The following is an 18,640-nucleotide window of genomic DNA, read 5'->3' as shown; positions in this document are numbered from 1 at the left end:
GCAAGCGGTAAAGCGGAGTTATTTTTCAGTTCCGGTATCATAAGTGGCTATTTTTCCTAGCTTTCATGATGCTTCCGCTCGTATTTCAAACGTCAAATTTCCAATCAAACATCAAAACGGAGGCTCCTCTACATCTATACTAACTCAAAGGGGCCCTGAAACACTTTTTGAACATAGTAAGAAGAGTCTTTAGTGTTTCTTTAAGCAATAAAGAGTCAAGCTAACATAATATATTTATGCCTGTACAGTCCAGTTTCTGCAGGCGCTGTATTTTTGCACTTACTTCTTTAGCTGTGATAACAATGGTCTCTGACAGAAGCGCCATTGTGTTGCACAGCGTGTTTGCCTGTGGGAAGAGAAAAAGAAAGCAAATTATCACCATGTGCAGTGCTACATACAATCATTGCAAGCTACATCTCTGGTTTTTTTACAGTTTGCGTTACTCTTCAAGCAACCCCATTAATGACAAAGTTATGCACACAACAGCGTCAACGCTTATATGGAAACATGACATGATAAATGCTTCACTATTAGAATGGTATGCATTAGGCTGGTTCGTGCATAACTGTGTGTTTGTGAACAGTGCAAAGGCAAGCCAAAGCAAGAAACAACAGACCAGCGTGTTTTCGTGTTGCTCTTGCTGTGTCCCATCTTTGCCCTGCACTCCCACACGTACCTTTACTGTTCCTTTTTTTCTGCTTCCATATCTTTTCGAGGATCTGGGAAAAGGCCACCTGGAGCTAGCAGGCAGGTTTTCCAAAGACAAACTGATGGCAATTTGGTGAGGATGCTGATGAATCCAATCACTGATGGGACGTGGCATCATCTGGTGACAGAAAACGATACCACTGCACGCTACTATGGCTTCCAAGATGTGCAACTTGATGCTAAACCTTTGAGGTCATGTCACATAGAAGCTAGGCATGATAATGGGCACAGCATAGTCGGCCTTGTTCTGCGGGGCTGCAGTGCACACCCTGAGTGCTGCAGGAACAAGAAAAGGAAGGCCATGAGGGCGTGGCAGCTGTAGCATTTGATTGCTGAAATTTCTTAGTAACAAGCACACCCAGACTTATTCATAATGTAACAGCACGAAAAAAACCCCCCATGTCCTTCATTCTTTCACCCCGTCGTTTTTTTTTTTTTCATGCTGTTACCCATTGTGCTTACCGACTCGCCCACCTTTCCCTTTAAGGGGGGACACGGGTTGTGGCGACCAAAAATCGCGAAAAAACTCGATTTTTTTAAATTGCATTGTTGGAATGTACAGCTATTATTGCACCTATATTGTTAATTTCATACCGATAATGTCAATATTTTAGCCGCAATGATGCCTTATACGACATGTACTAGCTGAATTCAGGCTAAACTGACGCTGAAACGGCACATTTTCCGAAACGCGCGCCTGCTCTTCCACGTGTGCTAGCGCGGACATCTTGGTCTCATTTGAAAGAGCCGCTTTTTGCCTTCAAATTCCCGCCAGAACGGGCCCCATTCAGCTATTGGCCACTTAAAAACTACGCGCCAAAAGAAGGTACTAAAACGCTCTCCTATTCGGCACTTGGCGCACGCGACTTGAGCTTGCCTCCCAATTGGCGGAACGGCATGGCCATCGTCTGCTGCGCGCTTGGAGACGCGCCATCTTGCCCCAGTGTCAGCAAGAAAGCGTGCCGTGTTGTCGAAAACGGTGCGCAACTTTTGCACGCGGCACAAGTTTGGTGCTAAAAAAGTGCGACGGACGCTCATCGAAAACTGCAAAGTGCGCTGCTCGACGCCGCAAAACGACCAGGACGCCACAACCTCGGCGTTTGATGCCCAAATCGTCGATGCAGCAACGGTAGGCCTAACGACCGCAGCAGCCGCTGCGATTCAGAGTCCGTCTGCCGCCAAGCCTTCGACCTTCACTCGCGGCAAGATACGATCTACCGGCAACCCTCCGAGCAGAAGGAGGAAGCGGCGAAAGCCAAGCGAATCTATCAGCGTTATCTTCCGCTCCAGCGACGGAGAGGAAACGCGAGTTCGTGGGTGACAGTACCGACGATGCACTTCGCCCGGCTGATGGGACTACGTTTACGATTGTGGATTTGAGTGCAGTGAACACTTTATTAACGTTTAAAAACTGCAGTGGTTATTTCGAAATCATCCGAGACGAGCGGGAATACGGACTCGCTGTGAAGCTGCGTTTTATGTGCGCAAACTGTGGAGAGACTACGTCGGTGTGGAGCTCGCCACGCGTTCATAGTGCCGAGCGAGTGAACTCCTTTGCTGTGAACGTTTTGGCTACGCGTGCCATGCAGGCAACGTGCAACCGACAGACCGCGTTCAATGACATTTTCTCGTTGATGGACATCAGCCGTCGGGCTCTTCACACGAAAACGTGGCAGAGCTACGTGAAGGCGAAGCTGACGCCCGCGGCCGATCGCGCGGCACGTAATCTGACGAGCGACTGCGCGCGGTGGATTCGCGAACTTTACGCCGAACTGAACGTGGGCAAAGCAACAGAAAACTTGCGCCAGTCCCCGAAAAAGCGGCACACAGGGGCTGGAAGTCAGCAGGACTACATGTCTGGTGCCTACTGAGCTGTTCAGCTGTAAATTTGCAAATAAAAAGGTTTTGCATGTTTTCTCACTTTTCTCAAAACTTGTTTTTGGGTGACTTCACCAGATTGTCGGAGTGATATCTCATGATCTAGAACAGCTAGAGCAATAATTCTTTCCTTAGCAGAAAGCCTAATCTGCATATTACAAAGTGCTGAGAGCAGAATTTCAAATTTCTGCACATGTATATTTTTATTTTATTAATTTTCTTTTGTTGTGGTAGCCATAGGACAAGGAAATAAATTTGATCACCTGCAAAATGGCTAATTATTATTTAATTTGAAAACTTTTTTGCAGCATTGCATTTATTGCATATTATAGTATCTAGCTATGAAATAATATTCACTTTCTATTGAGCAGTTTTTTTTCCATTGTCTCCTGAAACAATAGAGCGACAGATTTGTGTATCTTCTGAACAAATGGACCTACAAGAAAAATTATTGCATATTTGAAATCGGCACGAAAAACTAAGCAAGCCTGATTATTTTCATCAGAATTGGCCTTAAGATGCAGGACATAATCTCCACAACCCATGTCCCCCCTTAACCAGACTTATTGTTGAATAAGATTACTGAGGAGGTGCTCTATAAGGCTAAACATATTCTGCACCCCTCATAAGTGTTTTGCAGGTTCCCTTTATGGTGTGAAATGTACCTGGTAATAAAAAGCCTACAATAAATCACCTCACAAATCTTTTCCAACTAAATGCTTCTGAATGCACCTCTTATGGATGGAATCAAGCTTTTGTAGCATTCCCCTCTTTCCAGTCGTCTCTACCGTATTTATTCGAATCTAGGCCGATAGTTTTTTTCAAATAATCACATACGAAACTCTAGGGTCGGCTTAGATTCAAGGATTTAAAAAAAACGTGCCAGTTTTTAACTGAAACTGATAAATACGGTGCATAGTTAGCGCCATCTGAGTTAATATCGCAGCCGCTACTAGCCGCGCCAGTAGCCAACTGAAGTACACGAGCGACGTTGCCATTTTGGCCTGCGCCGTATCGGTTGTATCGGTATGGTGCAGCATCGGCGCGCGGTGTGGCGTTATCGTAATGACACCAAATGGGCGATGCCACTATAGTGCTGCTTTCTAAACGAATACTGTATTTACTCGAATCTAATGGGCACTTTCAACACGACCCTAAATCTGCGTCGGCATTTCAGAAAGGCTGCCTCGCACGCGCGTCGTGCCTAGCTACCGTAGCATGCGGAAGCTTCCTCCGTGTGCTGCAGTACACATGCTTAGGCAAAAGTCGACAGTCTGTCTTCACATTCTCAGCGTCTGCTCTATCAGCATGAAGTACCGAGTTCATCATGATGCCGCATTTAAAAGGAAAGTGATCATCTGTGCGAAGACGGACGGAATTCGGGCCGCATTACGGGCGTTCAGAGAATCCGAAACTTGCGAGCAGGACTGGCGCAAACAGAAGGAGAGGATTTTCGCCAGCAAAGCAATGCGGAACAGTTTCAGTGGACCGAAGCAGGACGTAATCTGCGACGATGCACTACGGCGATACGATCGCCTTGGCCCTATCTTGAAAGCAATCTGCGACGGGTAAAGTCCGCCGCGCGCCGTGTTTTCGCTGCGTTGAAGCGAGACGCATGCTAGCACGAAGGTGCGCTCCGTCTCCAGCGTTCTGACAGTTCGTTTCCGCGGTCAACGAGCGAGATGTGTTCATGTTTGCTTGTGCGCACGTGACACCGTGCTTGTTAATAGCGGTCTACTAATTTGCTATCGCATTCGATGCATCGCTTTTCAGGTGAAACTGCGCCTTTTTTTATTCATCGCAACTTCAGTGCATCGGGAGGAAATCTATTTTTACAAATGACAGAAAGTTGTATTTCTGTTTGAAAGCATCAGGTGCGCGGTACTGTAAAGGACTTTTTTAGGGGCGAAGCTCCTTAGGGTGTGGGTCTGTCCCTCCTCTGTAGTATGTAGTAGTAGTAGTAGTAGTAGTAGTAGTGGTAGTAGTAGTAGTAGTAGTAGTAGTAGTCGGCGTCGTCGTAGTAGGTAACCACGTCTACGTTTATGAAAAAAAAAAAAAATTCCCAAAGTTGTGTCCGTAGCGCGGAATCGAACCAGGGACCCCTCGCTTCCGAACGCGCGGCGCTAGCCACTACGCCATGAAGCGCACATGGACACACGCACCACGATGAAAATAAATACCCAACATTAACGAAAGACTGCGCGTTTCTAACGCGTTTGTGCTAGCGCGTTACGGCCCGTGTAAGAAGCTGGTGTAAGACGTTGTGGCCTCTCCGCCTTACCCCCGTATTCATAAACGCTCCTCGACTTGAACTTGACTTGCCACCGCCTTGGGCAGCGCATTCGAAATGCGTTGAAGGCGGTGGCTGAACTTGACTTGCCACTGCCTTGGGCAGCGTGTTCGAAACGCGTTGAAGGCGGTGGCAAGTCAAGTTCAAGTCGAGGAGCATTTATGAATACCGGGGTTATACTCTCTCAGCAGTCATGTGATGGCGTCGGCAAACGCGGTGCACGTTCCGGCATGTGTAAACGGCTGCGTAAGACGCTGTGGCCTCTCCCCCTTACTAGAGAGTACTGCACGTTTCTAACGTGTTTGTGCTAGCGTCTCCTTAAGCGGGAGATGGTGCAATTATAATGAAGGGCGCTGTTATAAAATAGGAATGACGTCACATATGGCGCGTGTCATTGGTGGAAGTCAATCATTCGATTTAGTGCGGCGAGACTGGGCGAATTACACGGAACATTCACGGTTTACCGATGATTCCCTCCGGAGCTTCACCCACTCATCATCATTCACCCCGTGGATATGTGGTGTTTTTTTTTCCTCACAGAAAACGGGTGCGCGTTACAATTGAGGTTAGCGTGAGAATCGAGTAAATACTAGCCGTAGAAGCATCGTTCAAGCCGTTCAAGCCGTTCAAGCCGGGCGGAACTACGGCATCGGTCTGTCGTTGGAGGGGGCCACGGGAGATGCTTTTTGCGTGCGCCGCAACGAGAATGACATTTACCCAGGAACATTGATCGTGCGCTCCTTCCGAAAATGCAGCATCTCTGATGCGCTTGATGGTACTGAATATAGAGCACTGTTTAAAGATGTCAGCAGTAAGGAAGATAGCGACGAGGCTAGCAGCGATGGTGACATAGAATGAGCTCTGCATGTTCAAATTTAATAAATGCTGTTTTATTTTGCGAATGCTGTTCTCGCTTTTTCGTTCGGCCTACATTCGAGGTAAGATTTTTTTTTTTTCTGACTTCGAACTTTTTGGGGGTTCAGCTTAGAATCGGAGTAGACCTAGATTCGAGTAAATACGGTATGCAGATTGGTTATTGTTCTGATGTGGAATAATGCTTGCGTTGTTCCACCGGAAAAAAAAAAAAAACATTCTGGGGTTTCACTTATCCACACCAGGATATGATTATGAGGTAAGCCATAGTGGGGGACTCCGGATTAATTCTGACCACCTGGGGTTCTTTAACGTGCACCCAATACATGTTAAACGGGCATTTTCGCATTTCACTCCATTGAAATGCAGCCACTGTGGACAGGGATCTGATCCTACGCCCTTGGGCTTATTAACAGCACAACGGAAAAACCACTACGCCAGCACACCAGTTGTTGCTCCACCAATCATTATGCTTAGCTTAAGCATTGGCATGTGTTCCGAAATGGGTTCGCTGTGCCACTTATCTTGGAGGTCACAGCACAGTGATGTTTTCTGCGACTGGACGGCACCACCACCTATGCAAATGTACCAGCCTTGAAGCCCAGACCAAAGAAGCAAAGCCACAGCTGAACTCTTTCTAGCCTTTCTTGATTTACCACGATGGTACCGTGTCTTTCCTAAATTGGCCCCGATGGTGGGCAACCACACACATTATTATTCGCAAGATGTCACAATTTTGGTCCTGCTGGAGGCACTGCTTCAGTTGCCACATCTGGAGATACGTGTGCCTAACAAATAGACGCACATATTCATCATGTTCAGAAAGTGTTCTGGGGCTCCTTTTAATTAAGCATTCTTTCAACAATGATTCTATGCGAATTTGTTTTTAGAGCTGTAAAAGTAGAAACTTGAGGACTATGCAGACAAATATTCTTTTCCTTTTTCATGCAACGTTGTTCCCCTTTCTTCAGTGTCCTCCTAACTTGATTATATAAATGTCATTTCTTCAAAAATAGAGTCAACTGAAAGAGCCGTTTTGTCTGTACATGTCCTCCATTGTCGTGTGTCATCCTCAGTTTTTAACCGTTTCAGCACTAAAAAAAAAAACACCCTCTTGTGTCTCTTGGCTGAACAATGACAGTGAATCTCACCTGGTAAAGCGTGTGCAGCAGGTGTCCCTGGCTCTTTTCCCAGATTCGGAGGCGCGAGTCCACTCCCAGGCTGAGCAGGTAGAGACCAGTGGTGCGCAGCGACAGGACGGCGCCTCGATGTGCTGTCAGGCTGTAGGCACACGTGCCGGTCATCAGGTCCCACACGCACACCAGGCCATCCTGGCAGCCACTCACTGCTGTCGAGGCACCGGGCTGCATATACAAGAACAAGAGATGCCACGCAACATGAAGCATACTGCTATTTCAGAAATTCAAACAAGACAAAAGTTCACAGGAAGATGGGGGTTTGAAGCGATCAACACTGATCGAACAAGGAACGTCACTGGACCCAACGTTTCTACAAGGGGACTTGTCAAATTTCTTAACCCTTTGAAACGCAAATGAATTCTGCTAACTGAATGAAAACTTACTTCCACCGTATTTCTTGCATATTCAGAATCATAAAAAAGCATACAGCTGCAGAATAGATTAAGAATTTTCAATTCTTTAGTGAGTTTTGTCAAGTTTACAGAATGTGGACTCCATGCGAAAACTCACTACAGGAACATTACATATGAGAACATCAACTATTTCATGTCCTGCAGACTTGAAAAGCATCCATCCAGGCACTTGAAATTATGGCTGACACAACACACTGTCAAAAACACTGAAAGCAGTACACCCATTCCTACACAGCAACATACTCAGTGGTGGTCCAGTCAGTTTAAGAATTGGAGCAATTTCGGTAGCAGGAAAAAAGCTGTTTTGTAGCAATTTAGGAGCAGCCACATAAGCATTTTGTAGCAATTCTGTAGCACAAAATTTTGCGTTTTGGATCAGTTGGAGCAGGAGAAAAGCAAGTGCATGACATTTGGTGCAGCTTATTACTACTACACAATTGTTAGGTACTTCTTTAGAGCAAATGGACACAAGAAAGACAGACTGACGCAGCCATTTAGCTTTATTTGCCTATTTAAATAGCACTTGTGGACTACTAAGAATAGTTTTATGCAATCAGACAAAATACAAAAGCGAGTAGAAATGCAGAAAAACAATTTTTTGCAACAACAATGCCTAGCCACGGGCCCGAGGAGTCGATGCTCAATGTGCTTAGTCGCGCAGTCCCAAGTGCCGACGCACGAAATGCCTAGCCACGGGCCCGAGGAGTCGACGCTCGATGTGCTTAGTCGCGCAGTCACAAGTGCCGATGCACGAAATGTCTAGCCGCGTGCCCGAGGAGTCGATGCTTGATGTGCTTAGCTGCGCAGTCCCAAGTGCCGACGCGCGAAATAACTAGCTGCGGGCCCGAGGAGTCAACGCTCAATGTGCTTAGTCGAGCAGTCCCAAGTGCCGATGCGTGAAATGCCTAGCCGCGGGCCCAAGGAGTCAACGCTTGATGTGCTTAGTCGCGAATTCCGAAACATCGAGTGCTGAAAGGCTTAACTGCGTGCCTGATTGAGGTTTCCATGCACGAAGCTTGGTCGCGAAGTCCGCATCGCCGATGCTCGGAATGCTTAGCTGCGGGTCTGTCCACAAACGGAGGGATCGGCCACGCTACTGCGATGTCTGCGTAGTGCCCAAGGCAAAGGTGGCGCTTTGGCGCACTTAGCACTAGTTGCACTTCAGTGGGCGCAGCAAGTCGCAGACAAATAGAATTGCAGCAAAATGGCGCAAATGGCGCAGTTAGACCACCACTGCATACTTGCACCGAGCAAGTACACACAACCGTCTACCTTCCCACTTAATTTACTAAAACATTTTGAAACTGTTATTGAAACTTGCAACACGATTCCAATCAGAACAGTTTCAAGATATATGCAACACATTTTAAGTATCGTTACTTTCATCAATGCTATTGCTGTTGATGCACTTTCTTGGCATACACAATTGCGGTCTTAAAGGGTTAAAGAGACACTAAAGAGAAACACTCATTCAATTCAGGCAGATAAAGTTTTCTTTCAAAACTATATATTCGTTATATTTGAGGTAATAAGTTCATTATTATAAGAGAACATTAAGGTAGAAGTTCAATTTTTTCAAATTTTGTGTTGGAACCCTAGAACCGGTATGTCAGTGTAACGTTACGATTTCAAAGTATTTTCTCGTAATTGGACCATTGTGGACCATTGTGCCGATGTGGAAGCACAAAAGAAAGAGCAAACTTTGCATGAGAAAACTTCACCTTTTCAACGTGGATGGCAGAAATGCCTCCAGAATGACCATGGAGTGTGTACACACACATGGCTGTGTCGCAGCGAAACACCTGCGTAAAACGTGCACAAAAAAAAAAAAAAAAAACAGACCACGTTAATATAGACAATTCAACATTGTTATTACTATCAATATATATGAAGGCAAAAAAAAAATGAATGCCTTATGAGACAATGACATTTTACTTTAGTTTGCATGCATACCACAAGCCAAAATGGCGGCTGGAATGTTTTCTATAGACCAGATTCTGTTACTCTAACACACCACTTTAGAGCAAGCACACTTAATCTTGACACCAGTTGCCAACCGTCGGCGCAGCCCGCACTGGGCGGCCAATTTGATGAGGTAGTTAACGACAAAGCAATGGCGAGAATGAGATAAGAACAGGCTGCGGTTGTTCTTTCACTCTTTCTGTCAGTTCTCACAGTCGCTGGCAAAAGATGGCTGCCCCTAAGAAGTGCTACAAATTTGTGTTAGGAGTGTTAATTTATGCAAATAAAATGTGTGAATTTAAAATGTGTTAATAAAATGTGCAAATAAAAGGAGTGTTGATTTATTTAAGGGTGACAGAAATGCACTTTAATTGAACGGACCCACTACGGGGATGGGTTATGTTGGTCTCTTCTTTTGTACCTCTCTGTTGCCGACTTCTTTACTTTTTGCCTCTGATAATGGGTAGTGGGTATTGACGGCACTCGTATAGCAACACTATAATGACGATGGTATGATCCCAATGGAGCCACAACCGTCTGACAAACTCTGCATGGGACTATGAAGTGACCACAGCTGCATGATAATGACGACATGCCGACGACTACATGATTACAAAGGCGTCACGACTGCATAAGAAGGAATGATGGTGAAGGAGTGACGAGACAATGGAACAGAATGATAACAAAGTGAGTGATGATGACAAATTGATGACGACAGAACCATGATGACAGAACCACGACGGGAGTGGCGACAAAAGTGACGGTATAATGTCAATGTAACCATGTAAGCCTTAGGACCATGGCATGACCCCAACGGAATGATGACAGCAGAACGATGACGATAGAACCACTATAGGAGTGAGGAGGACAGTGACGGCAACAGAATGATGTCAATCTAAGAACGAAGGCCTGAGGACCGCGGCATGACCACTACGGAATTAGGACAGCAGCATGACATTGAAACCATGTCAACTGCATGATTACGACAAGGTGACGACTGCACGGCGATGTAAAGATGACAAAATGAAAATGGCATGACAATAATGAAGGGACGAAGATAGCATGTAAAGAACGAAAGACGACAAAGAAATGATGACGGAGTGAGAACGACAGACTATATCAGGTATCTGGTCTGCACTATACCTGCATTCTTTCGTGAAGTCGACACTTTATCGACGGCCTTCGGTACGTCCTAAACCTTTGCCCCCACGCCATCGCAAAGATTTCCCGGACGATGGTTTCGGTTTCGTTTGTGGCTTTGCCATTTGGCGTACATATATACATACCAATTTCGCGTCAACGAAGTTCCGCCACAACGAAATTTTTCGCGTGTCCCGTGAATTTCGTTGTAGCGGGACTCGACTGTATTTGGCGTTTTTTTTTTTTCTTGATTCAATTAGATATTCGATTCGAAATCTACTATTCAGTATTTGCCCACTCCTAGTTAAAAACAATGCATACACACACCACTAGGCACGCTGTAAAAATAAATAGATGCTTGAAAATTGCCAACCTTAAGCAGGCGATCCAGGCTGCCAGTGACTATCTGTCCTCCTTCAACACAGACGACTGAAATGGGCTGAGTGTGGGCACGCACACTGTTCACCCACACCAGCTTGGCTTGCAGATCTCCACTCTCCCAAACTGCAGAGAAAATTAATGTGTTCACAGATATAGAATTCTATGAGTTGTCCTTAAGGAGTCACGATGCAAAATTCTGAAGCTACATTGCTCCCATGATCTAATTTTCTCATTTGTGCTGACAGTACTCATTACGTGTAAAATTAACCACTCGCATAAAACACTAAACTCGTTTTCAAATACTGTGAGTATTTGAAAACTCACAGTATCTGAGTTTTCAAATACTGAGGTAATGCTGCTATTAATGAACCAACCAGCTTTCCGGAACCTGTGCTGACAGAGAGTAGCCTTTAAAGCAATGTGACATCTTGCATGCTTTTGTGACAAGTGAAGGGAAAGATTACCCAGATGCTTGCACATAAGTGCCCTCAATTCCAAATATGGCCTTTAACAAGGGTGCCTATTCTCACTCCTTTCCCATAATGGTGTTCGAAGAAATACCAGTTACGAACACCAGATCAATTATTAACACTTTTATGCTTCTTCTAAAAGTTGAAAAAGTAACCCTAGAATGTGCAGCAAGAGAAAGTCCTATTTATTTTATTAAATACAAGCAATGCTGCTCAATAAATGTACAATACATTGAATATGTGCAAGTCTGCGCATCTTGGCAGTTTGTAAACAAGCAAAAGTGAATATAGTCACCAGAGTTCTTGGCTGGCTTATGATAGGCACTTCAAACAGCCTTTGAACCATTTACATCTGCTCTTTTCTGTGGCAGGCAAGCACTAATAATCATAAAAGCCCCACAAATTCGAAATCGAAGAAATCGAGTATCAAATGCTTTAATTGAATATCTGTTGATTTAAAAGCGTACAATTGAAACAGTATGTGAAATTTCTAATACCACACTCGCATGTCTGCTGTCTGCCAGGTTAGTAATGCAGATGAGTCAATTCAAACAACCCATACTACCAACTCAATCAAGGCATGCTTCAAAATCTCGTTGGGATTAGTGTACCACGTTTTACAAGACAATAAAAATAAAACAAGTCTTACCCCCGCCCACATCAGATGATCGCCGGTCACAATACATTTCAAGGTGCCAGCACTCCAGAATGCCGCTTATTCTTGATGTGATGATTCTGCAAATGTAAGCCACAATTTGCCTGGTCAAAACCAAGGAATGGAGCACATACGGTAAACAAACAAGTTTCCTACAGAAGCAAACCGCTCTTTATGATGATGCAGTACTGTGGTTCCCAGACATGGTTCCATGAAAGCCTTGTGTACTGTCAACAGCTCTCTGGGTTTCATGAAACTTATCAAAAGCAGCTTATAAATATGAAACCTCACCTACCAAATTTGAATGCAAATTTCTTGGCATAATGCTGCTGACAGGAGTGGTCCTATCCAAGCTATTGTCAACGAAAAATCTCAACAAACAATTCTTGACCACATTATTTTCATGCTAATCTATATGTATAAATGTGTAAAACTTCACATGATGTAAGCAAAAAGTAAAGACAAAAAAGTCTTGTGTGCCGAGCCAGTGTCCTTACAGAATTACATACCTATTTGCGCACTGGCTCACAAGCAACGCTTAACGACAATAGTGGTGCCTTCTGATACAAAACATTTAAGGAAGTAAATAGGCAAGTAACCAAGCTGTTGTCATCTTTAGGCAACATTCTCACGTGGAACTTAACATCCTTACAAATTATAAGAGTAAAGGAAAGATAATAAAAAAATGTAAAAGCCATCTTACCTGTGACCAGAGACTGTAACTGCAGTTACTCCATCTGTGTTGTCTGTGTACACGCCACAGAGGCGACCTGTAGGCATGTGCCAGAGCTATTGAAAAGAAAAAGAGACAACAAAATAAGCCTATAGGATGTTAAAGCACAGAAACAAAAACTCTTGCCTTTAGCAAGGCTTGAGTGCACTTTGAAGGGCTCCTCACCAGGTTTGGTCATTTTAAACAGATATGCGCAGGGTATACAATGCGTGCTGAGGATCGCGTCTGCAAAGTATTAATATTGCTGCACGCCGCGAAAACAGCTGGAGTTTCAAACCACACGCCGCACGCCCTTCGCAAGGGAGCGACGCTCCCAGCCGGAGAGTCAAGGTCCGACACACAAGTGTGCCTATGTAATTTGCATTGCTGAATTTGTATAGTTGTATAGCGCATAGCTGTCTGCGCGTCACAATCGGGGGCGCGTTTGAATCAAGTGAATACGGTAAGCGTTTCTTTTTCGAATTTTCGTACCGAACCTGCATATAATGAAATCCTTTTTATAACGACGTTTTTGGGGAATTTGTCAATTTCGTTATATCCAGGTTTAACTGTAGTTCTTTACCGGCCGGTAAGCAGCCGCTAAACTGGCATTGGCGGTTAATTCGTACATCGTTTAGTGCATACCTACATGTCGTTCCCGGCCGACTTCGTATTAACGAGGTTTGAATGTAGTTGAAAGCAACTGACTTTTCTTATGGCTTCAGAAATTCGTGCGTGGCACTCGCTCATCTAAACGGTCATATATTTATCGCAGTTGGACTGGAGTGGAATGCATGCTGCTGCGTACCCAGTTCAGTCGTGCTTCCGTGCTTCGGAACTTTGTGAGCGTCCTCCGTTTAACACGAATGGGTTTGACGTGCTCATTGTAACAGTACGGCGCTTTTTAAGATGATCATTATATCTGGAGGCAGTTTCAATAAGCAGGGTCGAAAAATTGTAAATGTAGTGAGATGTGGTGACTGTAGCCCATAATTCGGGATCTGGAATCTATCTGGGTTATATCTGGGATCGTTATAAGTGGCTCCGACTGTACTTTGCAACCAGTGCAATCAATAGGTTTGAATCAACACACTGCACATGGACGCTTTGAGATACCAGCCAAATTATGTCAAATGGTATGTGAACTTGGCCCAAATGTTTGTAACTAGCAAGGGGGCATGCATGACCAATGCTCTGACCTCAATGCGGCCATTCTGGCACCCAATGACAAGCCAGTGGCTGTAGCATCCCATGCACCAGATGGGTTGGAACTCCACATTCGTTGCTGCTGTGGAGTTGGACCCCCTGCCCGGCACATCACCTCCAGCTGCCGTAACCACAGATGGTTCGTCACCGGCACCCGGCAACTCCCTTATTTGATGCATTGCGAACTCCCGGTCGTCAGCTTCTCGAGGTGATGAAGGCATTTGCAAGTATGGTGTAACAAACCTGCAACCACAGGCACAGTGAAAGAGCTTATTGTCAGCGGCTAATTCTTATGTACAACATTCACATTGTTGAAATCCTCTTACACCAAAGCAACAGTAAGTGTTAGATACATGATATGAATGTGTACCTCAACAACTTTTGTTGGTTAAGAAAGACAGACAGAAATGCCAGTAACACGCTATTCATAGACATCGTTATTCATAGATATCGCTATTCATAGCCCTTTGTTGCCCCATATAAGATCACCCTAAGGGTTACAGTCAAGCTATCTGTTTCTTTCCTGTTATCGCAGACTTGCAGTTCAGTGATCATCACACATGTGAGTTGAATCAGCAGTTATTAATAAAGTCTCAGAAGACAACGAAAGCCACTTTAATGAGTAAACAATCTGATATTTCAGGTAGATTTTGCACCAAGCCAGGAACGCTGCAAAAATAAAGATGGTGCACTTGGCAGTATGTGCAGCACAAGCATGCCATGCCATCACTTGCCTTGAGAAGTCATATCCTTTACTGCGAATCTCCTCGGGTGCAACGCCAGGGGAGAGGCCAGCTGGGCTGCTCTGTCCCACAAAAAATTCAGGTGTGTGCTCCTTGCCAACCTGGCTGCCGAGGCCGAAATCGCAAGAATCTGTAGGCGACGAACCGTAAGTAGAATCCGAAGAGAAGCTGCCACTTGCACGCAGGGTATAGTTCTCTTGTTTTGGTCTTCTCAGTCTGCTTCTGCAATGGACAGAGTATGAAGAGCGCATAAGAACATCTAAATGAGACGTTAACTTCTCTTTATATCACAGTGCCCTACAAGTTCTTGTTGCCAGGAGGTGGGAAAAAGCACATGTAGCTTACAGAAAAGGTCTCCGAACCTCGTTAGCAATATTCAATAGGTGTGTGCAACAGCACTTATTAAAAACTTGCAGCGACTACCACATGCGGTGGCATGCAAATGCCAAAAGAGTGCCATTACATCCTCCTTACACCATGCAACACTTCTTCACCTATGGGGATATAAAGGGGCCATGAAAACACTTGTCTAACTAATAACAGCAAAACCTCTTTAAATCAGATTTCACGGTATCGACAAAAATGTCCGAATCAACCGAATGTCGAATTATTGAGGGTATCAATAAAACAATAAACAAATTCTTAATAAATCAACTAGCTTTTACTTTACTGAATGAATGAGCAAATCTGTTTCTAGTTTGCACAAAAGCAGTGCAGATGCTGCATTTCTCATCATCTCGTGACTGATTGGCTCTCGCAGCAGCGAAGGTCTCGCGACTTTTCGCAGTGCAGCCGCAGAGCGTGCCTTCACCTGAGACACGTTTTTCACTATCCGTGCACGTCCTGATTATTTTTTCGCAAGTGAGCTGGTAACTAACAGACCTGCCATTTATTGCCATGTAGTCAGTGCTTTTCATCCTCGACAGCTTTGCACCGAGTCAAAACAAAACAACTGTCTGCCGCAACCGCTGTGGATGAAACCGTGGCCGCTTTCGATGTGATCATGGATGGCAACCTTGTCGTTCTCAAGGCATGGGGCTGATACACGCTCCGAGTCAATACGAAACTACTGTTTGCTGCAACAACTGAGGACAAAACAGCAGTCGCCATCAACGAGATCATGGATGGCGACTACGCAGTTTTGAAGGCATGCGGCCGATGTCTGCACAGAGTCAAAACGAAACTACTGTTTGCCACAACCGCTGTGTATGAAACCGCAGTCGGTATTGACACGATCATGGATGATGACTACGCAGTTGCAGACACGCAATGAACGCAGTGTTAGCTGCAGCAGTAAATGCAACGATAAAGGCTTTAAAGGCATCAACAGGCACGAAGCGCTCTGATGTTGCTGACATTCTCATATGGTTTCCACTGATAATTATAGCGATGTGGACTCTGCCGCTTTGTTTCGATTAGACGCTAGCTAGTGCCGTTGCTCTTTTGCCTCGCCCATTTGTGGCTCTCAGCGCTCGCCGAGCTCAGAAAGTTGTCCGAATTATTCGATGTGTGGACAAATACGTCCAAATTAATTAAAGTTTGATTGCATTAAGTAATGCATATGCCTGCCGGGACCAGAGGACAAGTTACGTCGCCTCACAAAACTCCTGCCGACAAAGATTTTTTGAATCCTTCAAGTACAAGCGAAGTTAGACATAGTTATAGGACCAATGAGTGGCTTTCTTTCTCACTTCATTTCCACCAGTGCAGTGGAAGTTACACAGAGGACTTGGCAAGGAGGTGTAAGGGAGCAACGCCCTGCTGGCCCCGCCCAAACATTGAACACCTCGGCGGTGAGACAGCTCGTGGCGGCCCATCGAGGTGGCTGTAGTATCTACGGTACAAACACATACAGTATAACTTTGTTCATACATTTAGGGAAAAAATGCTAGAAAAACGTACCAACTGGGTAGGACGTAAGCTCTGAAGTCACTAAAAAATACGGCAGACTCCACTGTAGTTGGCATTTATATAATGCGAAACGGTGTGCGAATTGTTACAGCAGGAGACACCAATGCGTGCCAATCTGGTGTGGTCCAAGCAGCCTGACATGCGTTGTGGCTTCAGCAAGTTCACATTAGTGATGATCAAATTAGGCCTATAGTGAGCAGCTCCTTCGGGCTGGAGCATTTTGGTGGTAAGTTTTGACATGCCTACTCGGCAAGAATGACTGCAACATGAGACTCCGACGGGCTTCGAGGCAGTGGAGAGCCTGAGCGGCTCGAGAAAGACATGCTTTGTCATTATAAGACGGTGATGGAAAACCGAAACGAAATCGAGCTGGTGGGCAACACCAGAATACAGTATAACCCCGCTGTTACGTTCCCGGGTGCTGCATTTTCCCCGCTGTTATGTCGTTTTCGGCTGGTCCCGGCACAGCTCCCATAGAACCCAATGCATTGGTAACCCCGCTGTTGCGTCGCAGCTGTGGGACCGTTCCCGCATCATACGTTGCGAACTGCCACTCCGCGCCGCCCTGAGCAGCCATTTTGACTTTTCATGTCAGCTTGGCTTGCTGGCTTAACGATGGCATTGGCCGCCCAAAGTGCCGGGGGCGACACTTATGACGTATTTTCGGTTTCCGCCAGCAAAAGCATGGCCTTTGAGATCTGTATTTGCTAGCTAAAGGTGGTGTTTATAACGCATTGTGGCCCTAAAATTGGTTTTGGCTAGTTTTGGCGCATAGATGTTCCTTGTAATGTCCAAGGGCGATAATGCCGTCACCGCACGCCGTATGCTGTATTTGCGAGTGAAAGCGTGCGAGGGGAGCCAATGTCCGCGTCTAAATCTCGCGTGTGCAAGAAAGAAAAGCAGGGAGGAAGCACACCTTCTTCCGTTGCGCTTGAGGCACCAGCGAGGGTGCGAGGGGGAGGGAGGGAGGGATAGCGGGCAGCGTTGTACTGTGGCATCAACAGCGTACTATGCGGCAGCACGCGGTAGTGCGGGCCGTATCTTGAAAGCGATCTGCGTTGGGGGCAGAGTCTAGGCGGTGTAGGTGCGTCAGTGGCTCGTAGCTGTTCTCAGCGCTCAGTTTGCGTTGAAGCGAAAGACGACAGCACGAAGGTCACTTTGCTTGCTGCTGCAGTGGCGCTTCCTCACGCCAGTGTTTGACAGCGTGTGTCCACGCTCATCGAGTGTGATGTGTTCATGTTTGCCTGTGGGCGCTAACACCATGCTTGTTAATATAGTTAGTAAGCAAAAGTTTACAAGTTTATACGGACGATAAAACTACTATCCTTACTTCGGCTATCGGGCAAAACTACGACTTTTTTTCACACGTAAGAATTTAAATAATATTGTATGCCCAGTTCAACATTACTCTCACTTCTCAATTTTACCTGTTTCTCGGCTCTTGCATTTCCCGACTCTTACGGGTTTTTTTTACGGCCCCGTGTAAAACGTATCAGCGGGGTTCTACTGTACAATGCCATGATACCACCAGAGCTAAACATGATGCTCACTTCGCACCGCCTGCAACAGGGAATAGCGGCGTGTTTGGGTTATTGCCCATTAAAAGCGTGCAGTACACTTCCTACGCCACACCTGCTGTGAGACTGATGGTTGAAGATGCTTATCACAATAGGGTTGGCGGCAATAGCTGTGAATGGCAATGTGCGATGACCCGTCAAATTTGCTGGTACCGAAACAGGAAACAGAGTGTGTGGCGGCATTTTCATGAGACATGAGTAGGCGAGTACGGCAGGGAAGCTCCCATTGTGGGTACCTACTGGTCTCGATTCCGTGTGCCTCAGGCCTTTTCTTGTTCCCATGGGATCTCGCAGCCTGAAAACGTGTCTTTACCTCCTGCTGTTACTTCGCTAACACGGCTGTTCCGTATCAATATGACTGCAGTTTGACGATATGCTGAATGTTGGTGCCGAAAGATTGTGTTTTCCGGGAATGCATTAACCAGTAAAAAAAGAAGCGTAACTGTATTCGGTCATTTTTCATGTTCTCCATCGCAAACATTGCCGCTGGGAAATCGTACGAAACGGGATTGTATCAACGAG

General features: G+C 45.6%; 1 protein-coding gene across 11 annotated transcripts in view; it reads right to left on the bottom strand.

Annotated features, from left to right (window-relative positions):
• LOC119440557 (sterol regulatory element-binding protein cleavage-activating protein) overlaps positions 1–18,640 on the bottom strand; it is a 134,213-nt gene that overhangs the window by 57,916 nt on the left and 57,657 nt on the right. The window contains exons 20-27 of one of the 11 annotated variants that reach the window (XM_049661916.1): positions 14,622–14,852; positions 13,881–14,130; positions 12,673–12,758; positions 11,964–12,049; positions 10,837–10,967; positions 9,083–9,163; positions 6,901–7,113; positions 284–346 (exon numbers count right to left, since the gene is read on the bottom strand). The exons of 3 other annotated variants lie outside the window; for them this stretch is intronic. In XM_049661916.1, coding sequence (XP_049517873.1) covers positions 284–346; positions 6,901–7,113; positions 9,083–9,163; positions 10,837–10,967; positions 11,964–12,049; positions 12,673–12,758; positions 13,881–14,130; positions 14,622–14,852 — 1,141 coding nt within the window. The remainder of the gene's footprint in view (positions 1–283; positions 347–6,900; positions 7,114–9,082; positions 9,164–10,836; positions 10,968–11,963; positions 12,050–12,672; positions 12,759–13,880; positions 14,131–14,621; positions 14,853–18,640) is intronic. 7 more of the 11 variants (XM_049661914.1, XM_049661911.1, XM_049661913.1 and 4 more) reach the window with 7 other exon arrangements.

Source organism: Dermacentor silvarum, chromosome 2 (genome assembly GCF_013339745.2).
Source record: "Dermacentor silvarum isolate Dsil-2018 chromosome 2, BIME_Dsil_1.4, whole genome shotgun sequence".
NCBI lineage: Eukaryota > Metazoa > Arthropoda > Arachnida > Ixodida > Ixodidae > Dermacentor > Dermacentor silvarum.
This window is presented reverse-complemented; position numbering and strand designations above follow the sequence as displayed.